This window comes from Athene noctua, chromosome 27 (genome assembly GCF_965140245.1).
Source record: "Athene noctua chromosome 27, bAthNoc1.hap1.1, whole genome shotgun sequence".
NCBI lineage: Eukaryota > Metazoa > Chordata > Aves > Strigiformes > Strigidae > Athene > Athene noctua.
This window is the reverse complement of record NC_134063.1, coordinates 6,495,471-6,512,031: the sequence shown is the minus strand read 5'-3', so window position 1 is coordinate 6,512,031 and position 16,561 is coordinate 6,495,471. Positions and strand designations below refer to the sequence as shown.

At 51.0% G+C, this 16,561-nt stretch overlaps 2 protein-coding genes across 5 annotated transcripts; one reads left to right on the top strand and one right to left on the bottom strand.

The window, feature by feature from the left end:
• Positions 1-4,186: 4,186 nt before the first annotated feature.
• Positions 4,187-9,024, bottom strand: DDX49 (DEAD-box helicase 49). The gene is made up of 13 exons (XM_074927947.1): positions 8,863-9,024; positions 8,655-8,778; positions 8,471-8,556; positions 8,109-8,230; positions 7,811-7,998; positions 7,532-7,672; positions 6,958-7,033; positions 6,786-6,862; positions 6,483-6,580; positions 6,091-6,165; positions 5,415-5,503; positions 4,957-5,028; positions 4,187-4,681 (listed from the first exon to the last, which is right to left on the bottom strand). The coding sequence occupies exons 1-13, from the start codon at positions 8,975-8,977 to the stop codon at positions 4,490-4,492; spliced, it is 1,455 nt and encodes a 484-aa protein (XP_074784048.1). The 5' UTR covers positions 8,978-9,024; the 3' UTR covers positions 4,187-4,489.
• Positions 9,025-9,178: 154 nt separating this feature from the next.
• COPE (COPI coat complex subunit epsilon) lies at positions 9,179-14,719 on the top strand. 4 transcript variants are annotated; one of them, XM_074927949.1, is made up of 10 exons: positions 9,179-9,347; positions 9,666-9,728; positions 10,157-10,257; positions 10,463-10,615; positions 11,070-11,123; positions 11,601-11,682; positions 12,765-12,920; positions 13,189-13,252; positions 13,751-13,825; positions 14,341-14,719. In XM_074927949.1, exons 1-9 carry the CDS (start codon positions 9,222-9,224, stop codon positions 13,789-13,791), a joined length of 840 nt encoding a protein of 279 aa, XP_074784050.1. In that variant the 5' UTR covers positions 9,179-9,221; the 3' UTR covers positions 13,792-13,825; positions 14,341-14,719. The 4 variants fall into 4 exon arrangements, with proteins under 4 accessions (XP_074784050.1, XP_074784049.1, XP_074784052.1 ...); XM_074927948.1 differs by having other exon boundaries at positions 13,184-13,252; positions 14,341-14,716; XM_074927951.1 differs by lacking the exon at positions 12,765-12,920 and having other exon boundaries at positions 13,184-13,252.
• The last annotated feature ends 1,842 nt before the right edge of the window (positions 14,720-16,561 follow it).

The following is a 16,561-nucleotide window of genomic DNA, read 5'->3' as shown; positions in this document are numbered from 1 at the left end:
TCCTCACCCTGTTACAAGCTTATTTTTCCCAAGGGCTGGGAGAACAGCAAGCGAGAGAGGATGCTGTATATAGTCTCTGCCTTCTGTTTCCGCTGATGCTGGGCTAACAGGGTTTCAAATCCCAGCAGGCAACAGATGGAAAACATTTCACTCTAGCCTTGCTGGCTGGAGATATTAATGTCCAGACCTTGTTATGGGTAGATGAAAACAATGTCTGAGCCTAGAGATTCGTGGCACGAGTGCCACCTCTTCTGTGGTCTCACCATGGGAGCAGCACAGCTCTTGATGTTTGGGCTTGGGAATTCGAATGATACTGGGAGGTACTGAGCAGAGATGAAGGGATAGGGATGAGCCACTGCAACAGGCTAGCGCTGTGCTCACAGCTTCTCTTTGCGAGGAGGAGCAGAGTTTTCTGCTCCTTGACAACTGCTCTCCCTCCCAGAGGTGATGGGAATCCAAAGCATGTCATGCAGGGATGCGTTCCCAGGAGACAGAGCTGCTGCAGGGAGCGAGAGATGGGTATGAATTAAACAGAGCCAGCAGGGAGGTTTGATTAGTGGAGAAGAAGAAAAAAAAAAAAATAAAAAATCCAGGTATTTCTTCCCTCTGTATCATTTGTGGAGTCCTGATGCTGGCAGGGAGGAACTAGGGGAGTTACAGTGTCAAGCATGTCATACCCAGAGCGAAGACATGTCCGGGCAGCCGCAGGCGAGCCCTGAGTGAGGGTGTGCCACGGCCGAGGGCTTTCATCAGCAAAAAGAGCTTTAAGGTGCAGCAGGGAAGGTGAAGGTTCAACAAAGAAACTGCAAGGAGTTGGGAGGAGAGCCCTGGAAGGGAGCAGCAGCCGTAGCTACGATGGAGCGTTGCAGGGTTCAGGATCAGCCCTGCCCTGCAAGTAAAGGGGAACTGCTGAGGCTCGAGGCGCTGACCCAGGAGCGTCCCGCCAGCAGCATCACCCCATGGGGGCCTGACTGCTGCCTGGGCAGGGCTCAGGGACAGGCAGCCCTGTCCCCCCACTGTCTCCCTGCTCTCTCAAGCCAAATTTTTAATATCCAGCTACCCAGGCAAGAAGCCCAGTGCTGTATTTCCCCCTGAACAAGGACCAGAGCCAGCGGTGAGGGCGTCCAGAGCCATCTCACAGCTACACTGGTGCAGGGTTCCCCCCAGGAGAAGAGGACAAGGCCATTCCTGGCAAAAAAAACAAAACAAAACAAACAACTTGTTAAGCAGCTTTTTAAGTCTTTCAAAAAGCTGAGTTTGTGTTTGCAGAGAGCATCCAAAGGTAGAGCAGCAGCTGACACAGCGCAGGCTGGACCAGTGAGATTTTGGACAGCATGGAGAACCCACGTGGACGTGCAGCGTGTTAAATGCCCACGGGGATGGTGTGGGAGCACCAAGGGCAGCCCCTGCGAGGGCAGAGCTGAAAGTGGCTGCACCTGCAGCCAGCAGCAGCAAAGCTGGAACACGAACTCCAGTGCAGCACTGCTGTCTCAGCAAAGAGAAATCAAAAGCCCAGCCCAAAGATTAGCCCAGACTGTTTCATTGCAGCTGCCTTTGCTGTAGAGATCCAGGGCTCTCCTGCCTGATACAGCACTCGTAGAGGAGGGGGTGCCAGCCCCTGAAGGTGACTGCTGTGTTACCAAGCCTTTCCCCACTTCCACGTCTCCTTGCTCAGCAGAACTGCCCAGGAGTGAGGATTTATCTCAGGATCCCAGCCTCTCCCTGGAAAACTTCCAGGAAGAGCTCCTCAGAGAGGCTCGTTCCTCTGTAAGAGGGGCAGAGGTGGGGGGAAATACTCCAGGAACAGACACATCTTTCCTTAAAGACCCGCAAAACAGCCAGTCTTGGCACATGCCTACAGATTCATCAGCGTAAAGGCCAGAGAGAATTTCTCTGCAAGGTGGGAGGCGGAGGAGGACGGGCCGAGCCCCTGCGAGCAGCAGGGCCGGGTGCTGGTATCGCACCCGGAGGAGACGGGAGGATGAGGAGGGGTGCGGCACTGTCCCCTCACACCCCCCCCAGCACAGCCCCCATCACACAGAGTCTGGGTGAGAGAAGAGACAGCAATCAGAGATGCTGAATTGAGAAGTTTCCATGGTAACCCAGCCAGGGAATCCCCCCCCACCCTGAGCTGGGGCTGAGGGAGGGGAGCGAGCAGAGCCTGCGGGGGGCCAAGGGCTTGCTGGGGCCCAGTGGGGCACAAAAAGGCAGCCGTGCTCTGGCCAGGCCTTGCACAGCCCAGGCAGGGGAGCGTGCGAGCGCCTGCTCGGGGGACTGGCAGGCAGAGCCACGCGCAGAGGAGGGTGGTTTTACAGCCGAAACACAATCTAGGCTGTGACGAGAAGGAAGTCCTTCTACTCCTTGGGGATCCCAAAGGTTTATACAACGCTTAGAAACCCCAGGATGGGATAGCCTACTTGGGGGGCAGTAGTGACACCTCATACAAAAACATCACCCAATGTCCTTTCGCCCTGGGCAAGCTGTAAATTCCTGTTGGGAATTTAAGACATTTTTCTACATCCCAACTACCACAGCAACCTTTTTCTACTCGGCCACTCCCAAAACTGATTATCTGAAGCAAGAACATCTAGTCAGCACTACAGAGAGCTCTTATTTCCAGCACGTGTCCTGCCCTCACAGAGAAGGCTGCTCAAGAAAGACAAGGGATGTATTAAAAGGAATTTTGAACAAAGCTTTAAGACAAAAGCCTTGATCAAACCCCGCACGTCACATGTGGAAGGAGACGAACAGAGAAACCCCCACCAGGATGAAGTAAAGAGCTTTCAGACAGCAGGTGAAGAAGTGTCTGCGAGAGGGAGGGGAAGTGACACTCGGAGGCAGCATCAGCACCTTCCCAGGAAGGCAGGAGCAGCCGGTCCCAGCGAGGATGTCTTTTTAATCTCCAGCTAACAGGCTTGCTCCACAAATTAGCATGCACAAGGCTGTGGAAGGGTTTAGCATTCAGAAAGCATCAGTCTGATACAAACCTATTTGCTGCTGCTGCAGCAGCTACCGAGGGCTTTTCCCTTCCTGGAGGGCACCCAAGAGGATGAAGTGGGGAAGATTTCAGGTACCTCCAAACCCAAGGGTACCACAGCCATCTCAGTCCCACAGCTCCCCAGGGAGCCATCCGAGGCCCTGCTGTGCGCAGCCACAGGAGTTTCCCCAAGGAAAATGCCAGTTTTCCTCTGCGAGGCCTCTCTGCGCCCAGACCACGCTTAAGTCAGGCTCCTGGGAAAGGAGCTGGGCTTGGGTTGCGTGAAGGGACCGAGGCAGGTAACGCCCACACGAAGCTCAACCCTTACCCAACTCGTCTCTTGAAGTAAAACCGGATTTTATCTCCAAGCTGTTTGCCCACACAAGCACTGCTCCCCGCCCCTAAGATCCCACAACTCCCCCCTGTGTTGGAGAAGGTCAAACATCCAGTCACTTGTAATAAATATTTATTTGGGCACTGGCCTTAGAAACTATTTTTGTAAGCCAGAGGACAGAAATAACAGATCTTCAGTCTCAAGTCATAGAAAACTCTGAGTGTTGATGAAGGCACTGGGGATCAAACCTGACATCAGAGCAGAGCTGGCCAAACTCTGGCCTGAGCTACTCTGGGATTTTGAGATCTGTTTCCACTGAGAAACACAACTGTTTCTTAGGAGAGCTCAGCCCCCTTCAGCCCAACCCACCTGTTCCAAACATACATGATGCAGATCTACAGAGGGAGGCCCAGAAACCTACAGAGCACACCCAAATATAAACCACTCTTGGGTGGCATAAGAAACAAGGCAATCCTACTCCTGGGGCTCCTCTTCTGTGCCAGAAACTGTCTTTGAACTGATTATCTGGGAAAAAAAAAGAGTCCCCAGCAGCCCTGGTGTCCAAACCAGGACTCTGCTCTCCCTGGGGATAGCCCAGGGCTGGAGTCGGAGCCAAAGCAATCGCAGGCAGGAGCGTCACTTAGATATATAAAGCAGAATTATCCCCAGAAGACCCCAGGACCAGCCATACAATACCACCTCTCCACACATTTCAGGAATTTTCCTCTCAAGAAAACTCTGGGCCGTGACACAGATAAGGGCTGAGCTCATTTTGTCACAGTATTTTTAGACTCTGGCTCAAGGGAGAATCTGTTGATAGGAACAAGGGTGAGTGGCAAGCACCAGCCCTTGAAAGGGAAAGAGCAACGACTGAATGAAGGGGGGAAGAGAGGATGAGGATCTTTATTTCCCTTTGCATCACCAAGAATTCAGGTCTGGCCTCTCCTTTGCTGGAGGAAGGAAACATGTTCTTGACAGACAGAGACTGATCCAGCCTGCCAGGAACAGCCCGAGCCAGCAGCACGGTGCAGGAAGGAAAATAACAGAGACAGTTTATCAAAGCGTCCCTTCTCCCCTCACCCACCTTCCCCCCACACCCCCCCGCCACCGATTTCGGGTCAGAAGTGTCTGCTAGTCCCAAAGCAGCAGCAACGTCAGGGCAGTTCCCGCCAAGCAGGTCAGGCCAAAGGAGGTTCTCTCTGTTCCTCCGCACGCAGTTTGTTCCGCCGCTCCATCTTCTTCTGCATTTTCCTCTTCAGCTGCAGTTGTTTTTTCTTCTGCAGCGTCTGCTGGACCTTCTCACGGCATTGCTTGTTTTTCTTCTTGATCTTGGCTAGCTCTGCCTTCCTTTTTGCCTCCAGATCTGGATCCTGCAATGGCAAATACCAGGACACTAGTGACACGCCTAGGGACAGCGCCAGGCTTTGCCTTTCTGAGATGCCCACGCTGCTTTCTAGCCCGTGACCGAGCAGGCAGAGTCAGATACTACTCCAAAAGCTTTTTAATATCAGTCACCCTTTAAGCTAGAACTTCACCACCCTGATGGGGAGCGAGGCAGACACACCACAGCAGTGGGGAACTTTTCCACATCGATGGCATTATCCCAGCTACTGATCAAAGTGGTTTATATAGCAGCAACTCTCACCTTCCCTTCAAGGATCATTTGTTTCCGCTTATTTATCTCTTTCTTCTCATCAAAATCCATTCCCTCCAGTGCCTGTCAAAGCAAAAATACAGCAGGGCAATCAGTAACCAAGCACCAGGTCTGACATAGAGAAAAGCTCTACAGGGTCAGCAGAGCCCAGCGTGCACACATTTGCCTCCAGACCTTCCCCCAAAGTACCAGCCTCAACACCCAGCAGCATAAAAATGCTGCAAAGATGTGCAATAATAGAGCAAACTTAGGGAAGGTAACTAAAACACCCCGCCACACACACACCCCCAAGTGCTTCCACTAGAAAAAGGAACAAAAATTCTCATTTCTGTGCTCGAGAGCAAAGCTGCATATCCAGAGCCGTGCGTTAGCCTGCAGCCACTCTCCTGGTTACACCCAGGTGCCCAAGATCTCCCCTGAGCAAAGGGGCTTCGTGTTTGCACACTCACTATTTCACACTCCCTCCTGGTGACGTTCACTTGGGTGAGGATGTCAAGCACGAACTGCTCCTCCACAGAGAACTCCTGCAGCTTCAGTTCTACACCAGGGCGAGACATTTACAGACCGTGGTTGGTTACAAAATCCAGGGACAGATTCTCAACTAGTCAAAAACCTGATATAGTTCCACCGATTGTCAGTGGAATCGTTGTCATGTGCTATGATCACTCTGACTTCTTCAGCCTACAACAAAGGATTAAATCCTCCCCTCTGCCTACAGCTCCCCACAGCAGAAGATGCTGCGTTTATTCAATCTACTCCCTAAAAAAAATACAGAGTCTGAACCTATGCAAAGCAACCTGTTCTTTTCGTCCACATCAGCATACGCATTAGCAGGGAAGCCACTGGCTGCTTTAATAAAAAGGTTACAGACAAAGTTCAACGTGCTGTTTCTCCTCCACTAGAAATCACAGGAAGACAAACGCGTTCACACCTGCCACACTCAAGAGCAGAATCGAAGCTGACAGAGATTCAAGTGCTCCTGCTCTTTCCCAGGCCTTGGCCACACAGGGAAGAGAAATCATTTTTGTGCTGATGTTCTGGTACACCCTGCACTGGCGATACCAGGGCTGCAAGCACCACAAACACAGAGGAACACACCCAATCCTGCATTTTAGCAGCACTTACTGATTTCCTCCTCGATAGCGTGTACGAGATGGATGTCGTACTGTGTCACCAGTGTGATAGCGATTCCCTTCCGACCTGGATGATGAAAACGTGGTGACATGTGAATCTTGACAAGCAGAGGGAGATGAAACACCCACCCCCACGAGTCAGCCTAGCACGCTATGGTGCTGGGGGTGCACAGAGGGGTCTTTATTTGTTCTGAAAATTCAGTTAACTCCGGGTGCAGATCAGACACAGGTCAGGGTGAGGCATCACTGCAACCTTAAGGATGCTGAGCTAGCAATCTGAGCAGATCTGGTGCTACACGGCAGCTGCTGTGAAGCCTCTTCACACCCATCCAGCACTGGGATCCCAGTTTAGCCAGCAAACAGCACACGGTTTTCCCCACTCACCTGCACGGGCTGTCCGGCCAACGCGGTGAATGTAGATTTTCGGCAGGCCAGGAGTGTTGTGGTTGATGACAACTTGTACTGTGGGAATGTCCAAACCTCTGGAATGCAGGAAAAGAGTTGAAAAACCCTGGTTTAATATATTCAGGTTAAGTTCCTGTCCTCTGCTTTCTCCAAGAGCCCCCTGTTCTCATGAATACAATCTATTGGCTCAGGCTGATTCTAGAACAAACTCTCTCCTCATACAGCTCTCCTCAACCGTTGTGAAAAAAGAGGCTTAAGACCTTTGGCACGTTTCTCCCTTACCTGGCAGCAACATCAGTGGCAATGAGAATCTTAAAGATGCTGGATTTGAACTTTGCTAAAGCTGCAAATCGTTGCCGCTGTAAAGAAAAAGCCCATGTGAGGGGTGTCGTGACCTCTGACTCAGGGACGGAGCCAGAAGCATCCACATCTCCCACATCTCGGCATCACTCACCTGTTTCATCATGGAATGTAGAGCTACAGAAGGAAACTTGTATTTCCTAAGCATCATGTTCAAGACCTGGCAGTCCCTTGAAGGGAAAAAAAAAAAAATCAGAACGTAACAGGGAAATGTAAAGCTGATGGATCAGGAGAGAGCTGGGGCTCCTTGAGAAGCTCTCACACTACAACTACCTGCTCGCCCCAGTGACAGCACCCCACTGGCACTCAGGGGAGTGTCACCAGCTCCACAGCTCAGTCCCGTCCCTTGAACCACCCGAAGGAAGGGAACAGCACAGGGGAGCAGACAGAGCTATTTTTCCCCACCCCTTTTCCAACAGGAGGAAAGGAAGATGCCAGGAAGTAAAGCAGCTTGACCTCCTGGCGTGCTACATTTCTAGGTGGTCCTTCAGCGCCGAATTGCTCAAGGAAAAAAGTATTTCTCCACCAAATTTCAGAACAGACCATGGAAACAAATACGCACCCAGCCCAACACCCAAACCAGTGCGAAGCTCTGGATTTGGAATCTGAACTAGAAAGGTAAAGGCACATCTACGTTAAGAGGAATCACGCAGAACGATGCCACTCACTTGCAGGTTTTGGTAAAGATAATAATAGACCAGTCTTCGTGCTCGTCCTGGAAAGTCTGGATTAAATGGACGAGGTACGCGTCCTTGAGAGCTTCGGGTACAAGCAAGTAGCGCTGGTCCAACTCCTCCACCGTCCTCACCCTGTCGGGGGGGAAAGCAAAGCACCGAGGGGTGGTAAGTGAAGATGGAACCCGAGGGAGATGAAAGACGGTAAGGAGACAAGATAACGGAGAGAAAACGAGATTCTTCATCTGCTCAGTAGAGTGGATAAAGACTTACTCGGACACGGCCTCCCAGAAGAAGGGTCTGTTTGCAGCCAGGCTCTTCAGCTCCTTCAGCGTATCGGTCAGTGTGGCGCTGAACAGCAGCGTCTGTCTGCGTGCTGGAACGGCGTCCAGAATCACCTCCAGGTCTGCAGTGAAGTCAGCACAGCCCTGCTCCAGCAAGCGGTCAGCTTCATCCAAAACCTAGGCACAGCCGAAAAGCAACGAGATCAGCTGCACCCACGCCTACAAAGGTAAAAATCTTCAAAGCGTAAAAAAATATTTAAAATCCACCCTTTGGAAAACTGCCTTACCAAGAACTTTAGCTTTTTAAGGCTGAAGGTGTTGGAACTGCGGAGGTGATCCGCCAGCCTGCCCGGCGTAGCGATGACCACGTGGGGTTTACGGGAGAGCTCCAGCGCCTGCGCCACCATGTCTGCAACGAGAGCCACGGAGCCCGGTCAGGGGCGACTGAACACGCACCCCGAAATCGGTTAGTCTATAAAGCTGGCAAATGTCACTCGCGTTCCTGCAGCCTCTGCTGCCTTAAGCACAGGGTAAGGGTTTGTCAGCGTGAGGAAAACACGGGGAAAGAAGCTCCCTGGGCGCTCGGCGCTTTCCCAACCGTCCTGGGGGAGAAGGGTGGAGGGGCCGACACCCGCGCGGCGGCACTCACCCAGGCCGCCCACCACCACGCAGTCCTTCAGGCCGAGGGGCTTCCCCAGGACACGGAACTGCTCGGCGATCTGGTACGCCAGCTCCCTGCCGGGGAGGAGAGAATTACAACGGGGCCGACCGCCGCGGAGGGGCCTTCCGGGCCCGGCTCGCCCGGTGCGGGCCCTCCCGGGGCCGCTCGGTACCTGGTGGGCGTCAGCACCAGGCAGAAGATGCCGTAGGGGTCCTCGGCGAGCACCTGCAGCACGGGCAGCACGAAGGCCGCCGTCTTTCCGCTGCCCGTCTTGGCGCAGCCCAGGCAGTCGCGACCTGCGGGGGAGGCAGAAGGACGGTGACCGTCAGCGGCTCGTTAACGGCGGCGCCGGGAGCGGGACGGGGAGCGGCCGCGCTCACCCTGCAGCGCGGGCGGGATGCAGGCGGCCTGCACGGGCGTGGGCCGGCTCAGCCCCACCTGCCGCGCCTGCTCCGCCAGCCACGGCGCCAGCCCCAGCGCCCGGAACTCCGCCATGGCGGCCCCCACCTGCACCGGGGCGCTTCCGGCCGCAGCGTCACCGGGCGCGCCCGCGCCCCCATTGGCTGCCTCCTGCCGGTCCTTCCCAGCCTGCTTTGCTCGGCAGCTACTTCCGGCGCTCTGGTGACGTCTACGCCAGCCTGTATTCCTATTGGCTGGCTCGTGAGGTCTCCATGGAGACCGCGGCTCCCGGCAAGCGCCGGGGCTCAGCTGCTTCCGGAGACGTGTCTGAGGCGGGGAAATGGCGTCGGGGGCGGGTGCGGGCTCCGCCGGTCAGGGCGGCGACGCCGACGAGCTCTTCGACGTGAAGAACAGTTTCTACATCGGGGCCTACCAGGCCGCCATCAACGAGGCACAGCGGGTCAAGGTGGGGGCGGCTGGGGGCGGGGGCGGGCCGGCCTGTGGCCTGCGGGTCCTGCCGCCCCATGGCTGCCCCGGTACAACGGCGCCATCCTGGGACTCCCCGAGTGTCCTTCGCCTCTGCCCGCCTCGTCCCAGGCTGGTTTCGGTGCTGTCCACCTCCCTGCTCTAGCAGGGGCACGCTGGGGTGGAAGGGGGGCTCCTGTGCGCCCCGAGAATGTGTGGGGGGGTATCGTTTCTCTGGGGAAATCTCACGTATTGTTGCAAGGTTGAGTTACGGCTTTACGGATCCTTGAGAGGTTCTTGTTTCCTGTCATCCCTTCAGCCGTCTAACCCAGAGAAGGAAGTGGAGAGGGATGTTTTCTTATTCCGAGCCTACGTCGCCCAGGTGAGGTTGCAAGTGCTGCATTTGCAGCAGCATCATCTGACCGCGGGGCTGGAGTCAAGGAGGTTGTGGGTCTGAGTCCTGTGATTACAGCGTTATAGTTTAGTAATAATTCCACCTTCACCGCTGGAACGTGATATGTTTCCTGGCAGTAATGCAATTGTGAACGCAACATGTTGTGTGTAGGGTCAGCAGGACCTGATGAGACCTCTTCGGGAGGTACTTTATCATCTTTACGATGCCTTATGGACAAATAATTCTTTGGGGTTATGAAATTCGGCTGCGTTTGTAGAGCGTGATGCGAGGCATAAAGTAGAAATTTGCCATTCCTGGTTTTTGTTGTTCTAAGAGAGGTTTTAGAAAGTAAGCAAGTTTTTCCTGCGTTCTGAAAACTTAGTAAGTTACAGTTTTTTCTTCATTGCCTTCAACAGAGAAAATATGGTGTTGTCCTGGATGAAATTAAAGCCAGTGCTAGTCCTGAGCTCCAAGCAGTGAGGATGTTTGCAGAATATCTTTCAAATGAGAGTCAGAGGTAAGTCTGATAACAAGGTGGAACTGAAGCCCAGTTACACAGGGCTTATGTTTCCATGTGGAAAGTTTCATGCAGAAGTGGGGGTTTTATTGTGATTTTCTGTGGTTTTGTAGTCAATCTCAAAAAGGCAGAATTGCGTGGGGGCAGGATCTTTGTTTCGCTTAATAACGAAACACTCCTAGAATCTCATGCTTGCTCTTCGTAGGGATGCAATTGTTGCCGATTTGGACAAGAAAATGGCAAAAAGTGTTGATATAGCCAATACTACTTTCTTGCTGATGGCTGCTTCCATCTATTTCCACGACAAAAATCCCGATGCGGCTCTGCGTGCTCTGCATCAAGGGGAGAGCTTGGAGTGGTAAGTGTTAACTCACCTGGCGTCGTGGAGGTGTGTGCTAGCAAAGCCTCTCTTGTCTAGGACGAGGTGCCGTGGAAATGGCTGAGGTCTGGCTTATCTCTAAAAAGCCTGGAAACCATTGAGAAACCACTTTGAAGTTTCTCATCTTAGTAGTAAGTGATTTGGTGCTTGTCCTACAGTATCAAGTCTGTTGCTCCCTTGTGAAACTTAAGAACCTGCTTTAGTGATTTGTGTGTGTTCAGAATTGCCAAAACGAACGTTTTTTCAGCTCAGTGAGGGAGCTGCTGGGGGCTAGGGATAAGCTTCCACCTCCTGGGTCCTGCTTTGAGAGGTTCCCTGCAGCAGGGAGGCCTGTCCCGGGGCGCTGGTGATGCCCCTCTCTGCTGAGCAGCAGGTTCCCAGGCAGAGCGTAAACCTGCACTGGTGAAAATCACTTTGCTCTTGTTCATTGCAGCATGGCCATGATGATCCAGATTCTTCTGAAGCTTGACAGGCTCGATCTGGCTCGGTAGGTTTGTGTCCTTTTGCTTCTTAAGGGTGCTCCGGTGGGCTGGGCCTCGATAAGAGAATTTTCATCACCCAGCCTCCCCCGGGGTGCAGCGTTCTAACACCTGCAGAGGACAGAACCACTTGTGTGTAGGTATGGGGGCGCTGCAGAACGTTTGTATTCTTCAAGTTGCAAAAGCTGTGGAGATGATAGAGCCAGATACAGCTAAAGGAAGAGATTGGTTTAATCCTAACCTTTAGCAGAATGTGGTTTGAATCTCTAGTCCTGGGTTTCCAACTTCCCACAGGGAAGTAAAACAGGGAGGTTTTTCACAGATGGTTTCAGTAGAATGTTAAGAGGTGTTTGTGCCACGTTACCAGCTTGCTGTGGCTGTTGGGCAATGGAGGAGCTGAGAGAAGAAACTACAACCTTTTTGTTTCTGTCTTAAAGAAGTTATCTTGTCTTTCTGTTGCGTGACTCCCACTGTTGCTTCTGCAGCAAGGAACTCAAGAAGATGCAGGAACAAGACGAGGATGCGACTCTCACCCAGCTGGCAACTGCCTGGGTGAACCTGGCCATAGTGAGTATCTTAAACGGGGATCCCAAGCCTACAACAGCTGAGAAACACCGCTCCGTGTCTTGTTCCCGATTGCTTTTTCCACATCATGCTTTGAGAAAAACATGCAGGGTTTTGTTGGTTTTTGGTTTTTGGGGTTTTTTTTCCCCTTCCTTCAAGTACACAGAAAATATTGGTAGCTGGTTTCACAAAATAACTGGATGTTTTGATCATCATTCTTTTATCTGTTCCTCTTAGCTTTCAGCTCACACCAGAAGGAGCTAAACCGCGCTTAAATAATTCACAAAACATTATCATATAAAATGGAAAGCTGCGGTGTTGCTAGCATCCAGAATTTGCAGTTAAACTCAAAAAAATAATAAAAAAAAAGTAATTCTCTGCTTAGAGCAGGCTGTCTTTAAGCATGTTTGTGAATCAAAAAAAAACATACACTTCTTGGTAGGCCAGGTAATCAGGTTATTGAAAATAAGTAGTCTCCTAAAACTCAGTGAAGTCCCAGGTTGTGCATACAATAACCTGTTATACTATTAATATTTCTGGTTTTAGCATTCCCTCGCTTTTGCTGTGAAGTGTCTCATACGTAGCCGTTGCCTCACAACAGTGTGGGGTTAGATTTTTCCATAAGATCTTGGTTTCCACGAGGGATCCTGCCTCTAACTGGTGGAAGTCACTCCATGTGGAACCTTTCTGAAGCTGCAGCTTTTTGAAAAGCCAGGTGTCCACACCTGTGTTTAATTATAAAAATCTCTTTTCATAATCCTTTGTTACATCAAACATCTGAAGTGGTTCTTTTGAAGTTTTTTTTTTTTCTATTTGAATGGAAGCCTGGATCTTTTCATCATTTAAATGGTTCTTAATATTTAACATTTTTGCATTTCTTTCATCTGTGGTCTGACGGTGATCTGTTGTACAGGAGATCACACGAATGCCAACAGCTTGTTCGTGTTGGTGGTTCTGCATTTCATCCCTGGGCTTTACAACCCTAGAAGTGGACTTTGTGCTCAGTCCTTTGACCACGGTGAGAATGTACAAGCTTCTTGGCAACATGTAATGAAGCAGTGGGTGTTTGTCTCCTCCCTTTGCAGGGTGGTGAGAAGTTACAGGATGCCTATTACATCTTCCAAGAGATGGCAGACAAATGCTCCTCCACCCTCCTCCTGCTTAACGGGCAAGCAGCCTGCTACATGGCTCAGGGCAAGTGGGACGATGCGGAGGGAGTGCTTCAGGAGGCATTGGACAAGGTACTTTCTGGTTTTGCCAGGCAGATTTGCTCTCAGGGGGATATAGAGTAAAACAGCAAGGACTTTCGCTGTTGAACTTCATGAGAATACCAATATATATTGCCAAGGGTGGTTGCTGTGGATACCTACATTTTCTCCTACTTTGCCTTTTCCAGCCAAGTGAGCTGTTGGTTGGGCAGAACTTATTCTTGCAGAGCTACGCTGGTTTTTACACTGAATCACGGTAGAGATAAGTCAGATCAGGTGGTTGTTCTTCTTTTCAGGACAGTGGCCATCCCGAGACCCTGATCAACTTTGTTGTCCTGTCGCAGCACTTGGGCAAACCACCAGAGGTGAGGGTTGGTTTATTGTACTCGTCAAGCCGATACGATCAACCTGTTCTGCTGCTGATGGCAGGTTGTGTGTTCCTAGTGCACGTGGTAACTTTGCAATTCTGTACGTTCTCATCAGGGTTGGCATTAACGGGCAGAATAGTTCTGGGGTGCGGGGAGGTTGCCCCTTCAATATTTAATAAAGTCTTTGTAGAAATAGAGATGTTGTAGACAATGGTATGTACTTGAGAGGAAAGCCTGGGTGGAAAAAGAAATCTCTCCTGTTCTGAGTTCAGTTCTCACTCATTGTTTTCTTGAACCCACTATTAAAAGTCTCATTTTTAAGTGCAGAGTATGCACAGATCATACTGGTTTTAACTGGGGCTGCTGACATTCAGGACACTGAGAAAATCAGGTCTTTACTCGCTGTAAGCAAATGGATTGAAGTGTGATGTTTGAAACTCTTGGCTTCTCCTCATGCTGTCTCAGTATTTAAATTTATCTGTCTCATCCCATCAGGTTACGAATCGCTATTTGTCACAGCTGAAAGATGCACATAAAAATCACCCGTTCATAAAGGAGTATCAGGCAAAGGTACTAATTTTTAATATAAAATTGAAATTATCATGCCTCATAGCAGTGTCTCCTGGGGCGAGTGCATTCCTTACCAGTACACAACTGCAGTTCTGAGGGGGCAGGCATGTCCTTTCTCTGTCATGTCACTTACCAGCACATTTTCTAGCCCCTGTGAGAGGGTTTGGGATCCTCACGCCACGTGTTCAGCAAAGGAGAGATGTACCCTTGAAAGAACAGCTCCAACGTAACGGTTCTTAATCTGAGTCAGAAGTTTGTTACCATCAGACATTGTGCTTAAAAACAGGAAACATCTTTTTGAAAGAGAGAATTTGGGGAGGGGGAAGAAGGATAAAGGTAATAGTGGTGGGAAAATGGAACAAATGGAAAAAATTGAGAACTTAGGTGATTTTGCTTCTTAGAATTCCTTTTGCTTTGGTGAGCTGTGATAGTGTTCTCTTCAGCTAACGCAGGTCTTGCTACATTTTGAGTAAAGTTCAAGATGTGTTCATTTTACTTTTGTTTCTGATTTGAAGGAGAATGACTTTGACCGGCTGGCCATGCAGTATGCCCCCAGCGCGTGAGGAGGGGGGAAGGAGGCTGCAGACCTGCTCTGTGGTACCTTGGGAACAGGGCTGGTGTGCAGAGCCTCTCTGCTAAGAGGGGAAAAACGCTCTCTGCAACTTGGTCTGGCTCAACTCACTGTGGCAGGGTCTTGCACTCCAGCAAGCCGGTGCTAAACCTGTATATAACGTGTGGCTACTGGATTTTGGTAGCTGCAAAGCCTGTGTTCTGGCTTACCTGGATCCTGAACTCTTTGAAATACAGTGCAAATCAAGAGTATGCAACACTGTACCTTAAACATTCCTAATAAAGCCTTCTCTGGATCTGTGTGCCCCTTAATTTCTGGAATTCAAGTAATTCCTCTCTGGGACGGAACCCTGTCACCTGCACCGAGGCTGTACTTGTGGAAGGAGTGTGCAGGTTAATTTTAAGTGTTCAGAGCATGGATGAATCCTCAATTACATCTCTTTTTTTTTTTTTCATTCTGACCGATGACTCCTCCCTTAACTTCAGCATCCTGAGGAAGAAGCATACACAGCTGTAGGGGTTACTGCTGGTGAGAGGGAAAGCTTCCCCAAAATAAAAATAATCCGGTTGTAATAGGCTCAGCCTTAATCTTAAGGTGGTAAAAGGCAGTAGCTCATGTCCCGGGGTCAGGAAAGTACATCCTGCAGCAGGTGGTGGTCAAACCTGATGGTTCGTGGAACGTGACGTGATCCAGCCCCCCCTGATCACGCTGGGCCGTGCCCTCGGCCTCTGGGGGTGCTGAGAGCAGAGATGTCCCCGTGGGACCCTCAGCTGGCACCTCCTGCTCTTTGATACCCCAGTTATCTTTTGAATTCTCTCTTGGGTTGCTTAGGGAGGGGGGGGGGGGGGGGAAGAGGGGTTTATACTCCACTGTAAATGTGTCTAACTGGTGTTTCCTTTGTGCCCACCTCGCTCTGAAAGGGCTCATTGTCTCTCTCCTTGGCTTGTTTAGTGAGCAGCTCTTTTCAACGAGGGGTTATTCATGGCCCGGTCTTGAATGAATGTTGCCTTTGTGGAGCTGTCGGAGGGAGATGTGAAAGGGGCTTGTGTGTTCAGGGCAGCCATTCCCCACTTGATGGGCCATGATAAATTGACTTAAAAATGTAAACAATAAAAGCAAATGGCATAGCAGGAGCCAGTGCTGTCACTGTGAGACTGGGGGGACATGTTTGGCCCTCGGAGGGGAACGGGGTTGTGTTGTCTCATTGCTGCCCCAGAGCAATTAGAGATATCCCAGAAAATGAGGACTTTAAATGAGCTAAAACACATTTTGTCTTTTTCTTTCCCTATCAAGCTGGTTCGAGTTACAGTTCCACAAGTGCCTGTGATGATGATAATGATTATTCTCCATCATCATCATCCTGATGTAGGAAGGGTCCCACAGCTGCAATTTAGCTGATAATTCTAGTGCATGAGGACACAACTGAACCCCACGTACTCCTCCACAGCTGAAACCAAACACCACTGCGCTGCCTGTGTCCGAGGTTCCTGTGGTGCCTTCCCGAGAGACAATTTTAAGTGTTGGCATTTTAGGAGAATCTTCATCTTAAAGTCATGCTCCTCCCAGCCAGCCGAGTGTCTGTACGTGACTCTGGATGTCTTGCTTTTAATTTTAAACATACCCATAACAAGATTTCTGTTCTGTGAATCAGCAGCTAGCCTGAGTGCAAGCTGCCTGCCTGCTGGAGGGGGCGTTGGGTCAAATCTTTCATCGGGGGTGACCTTTTGGGAGTGTGTGTTTGCATTTTTCAGGTACATCTCATCAGTCCAGAGCTGCTTTGACTGAACAGGTGCCTCCTCTCAGCTGTGGCCGTAGGCTGGAAACACCCCGGGGGCTTCTTTGTGACAAGGGGGGAGTCTGCTGCTGCGTGGAGGCTTTTGCTGAGAGGTACAGGAGAAAAAGGAAGACCTGGAGAAATATTTCTCTTTGTCTGTCGGATGAGAAAGCGTTTGAGGGTGAACGTTTAGCCAGGGATTTTGAACAGGGAGAACTGCGGTGTTAGATGATGGTGTGGTGGGTAACTTCCAGCGCCCCCCCCCCCCCCCCCCCCAAGGGTGCACCTTGGCAGGCACCGCAGTTTTCCGCTGTTTTAACATCAATTGTCATCCCCGGGCGCTGACATCTCGGTGTTTGTCCCCGGTTCTCGCTGCTGGAGCGACTCCAGC

Bases quoted from the DNA above. Each gene is read 5' to 3' on its own strand.
- DDX49 (XM_074927947.1), bottom strand. From the start codon at position 8,977: ATGGCGGAGTTCCGGGCGCTGGGGCTGGCGCCGTGGCTGGCGGAGCAG. The intron at 7,673-7,810 runs GTAAGTCTTTAT...CCCCCCCGACAG, and splicing joins TTCTGGGAGGCCGTGTCCGA to GGTGAGGACGGTGGAGGAGT. The intron at 6,581-6,785 runs GTAAGGGAGAAA...CCTGCATTCCAG, and splicing joins GCCACTGATGTTGCTGCCAG to AGGTTTGGACATTCCCACAG.
- COPE (XM_074927948.1), top strand. From the start codon at position 9,222: ATGGCGTCGGGGGCGGGTGCGGGCTCCGCCGGTCAGGGCGGCGACGCC. The intron at 10,258-10,462 runs GTAAGTCTGATA...TGCTCTTCGTAG, and splicing joins CTTTCAAATGAGAGTCAGAG to GGATGCAATTGTTGCCGATT. The intron at 11,124-11,600 runs GTAGGTTTGTGT...TTGCTTCTGCAG, and splicing joins GACAGGCTCGATCTGGCTCG to CAAGGAACTCAAGAAGATGC.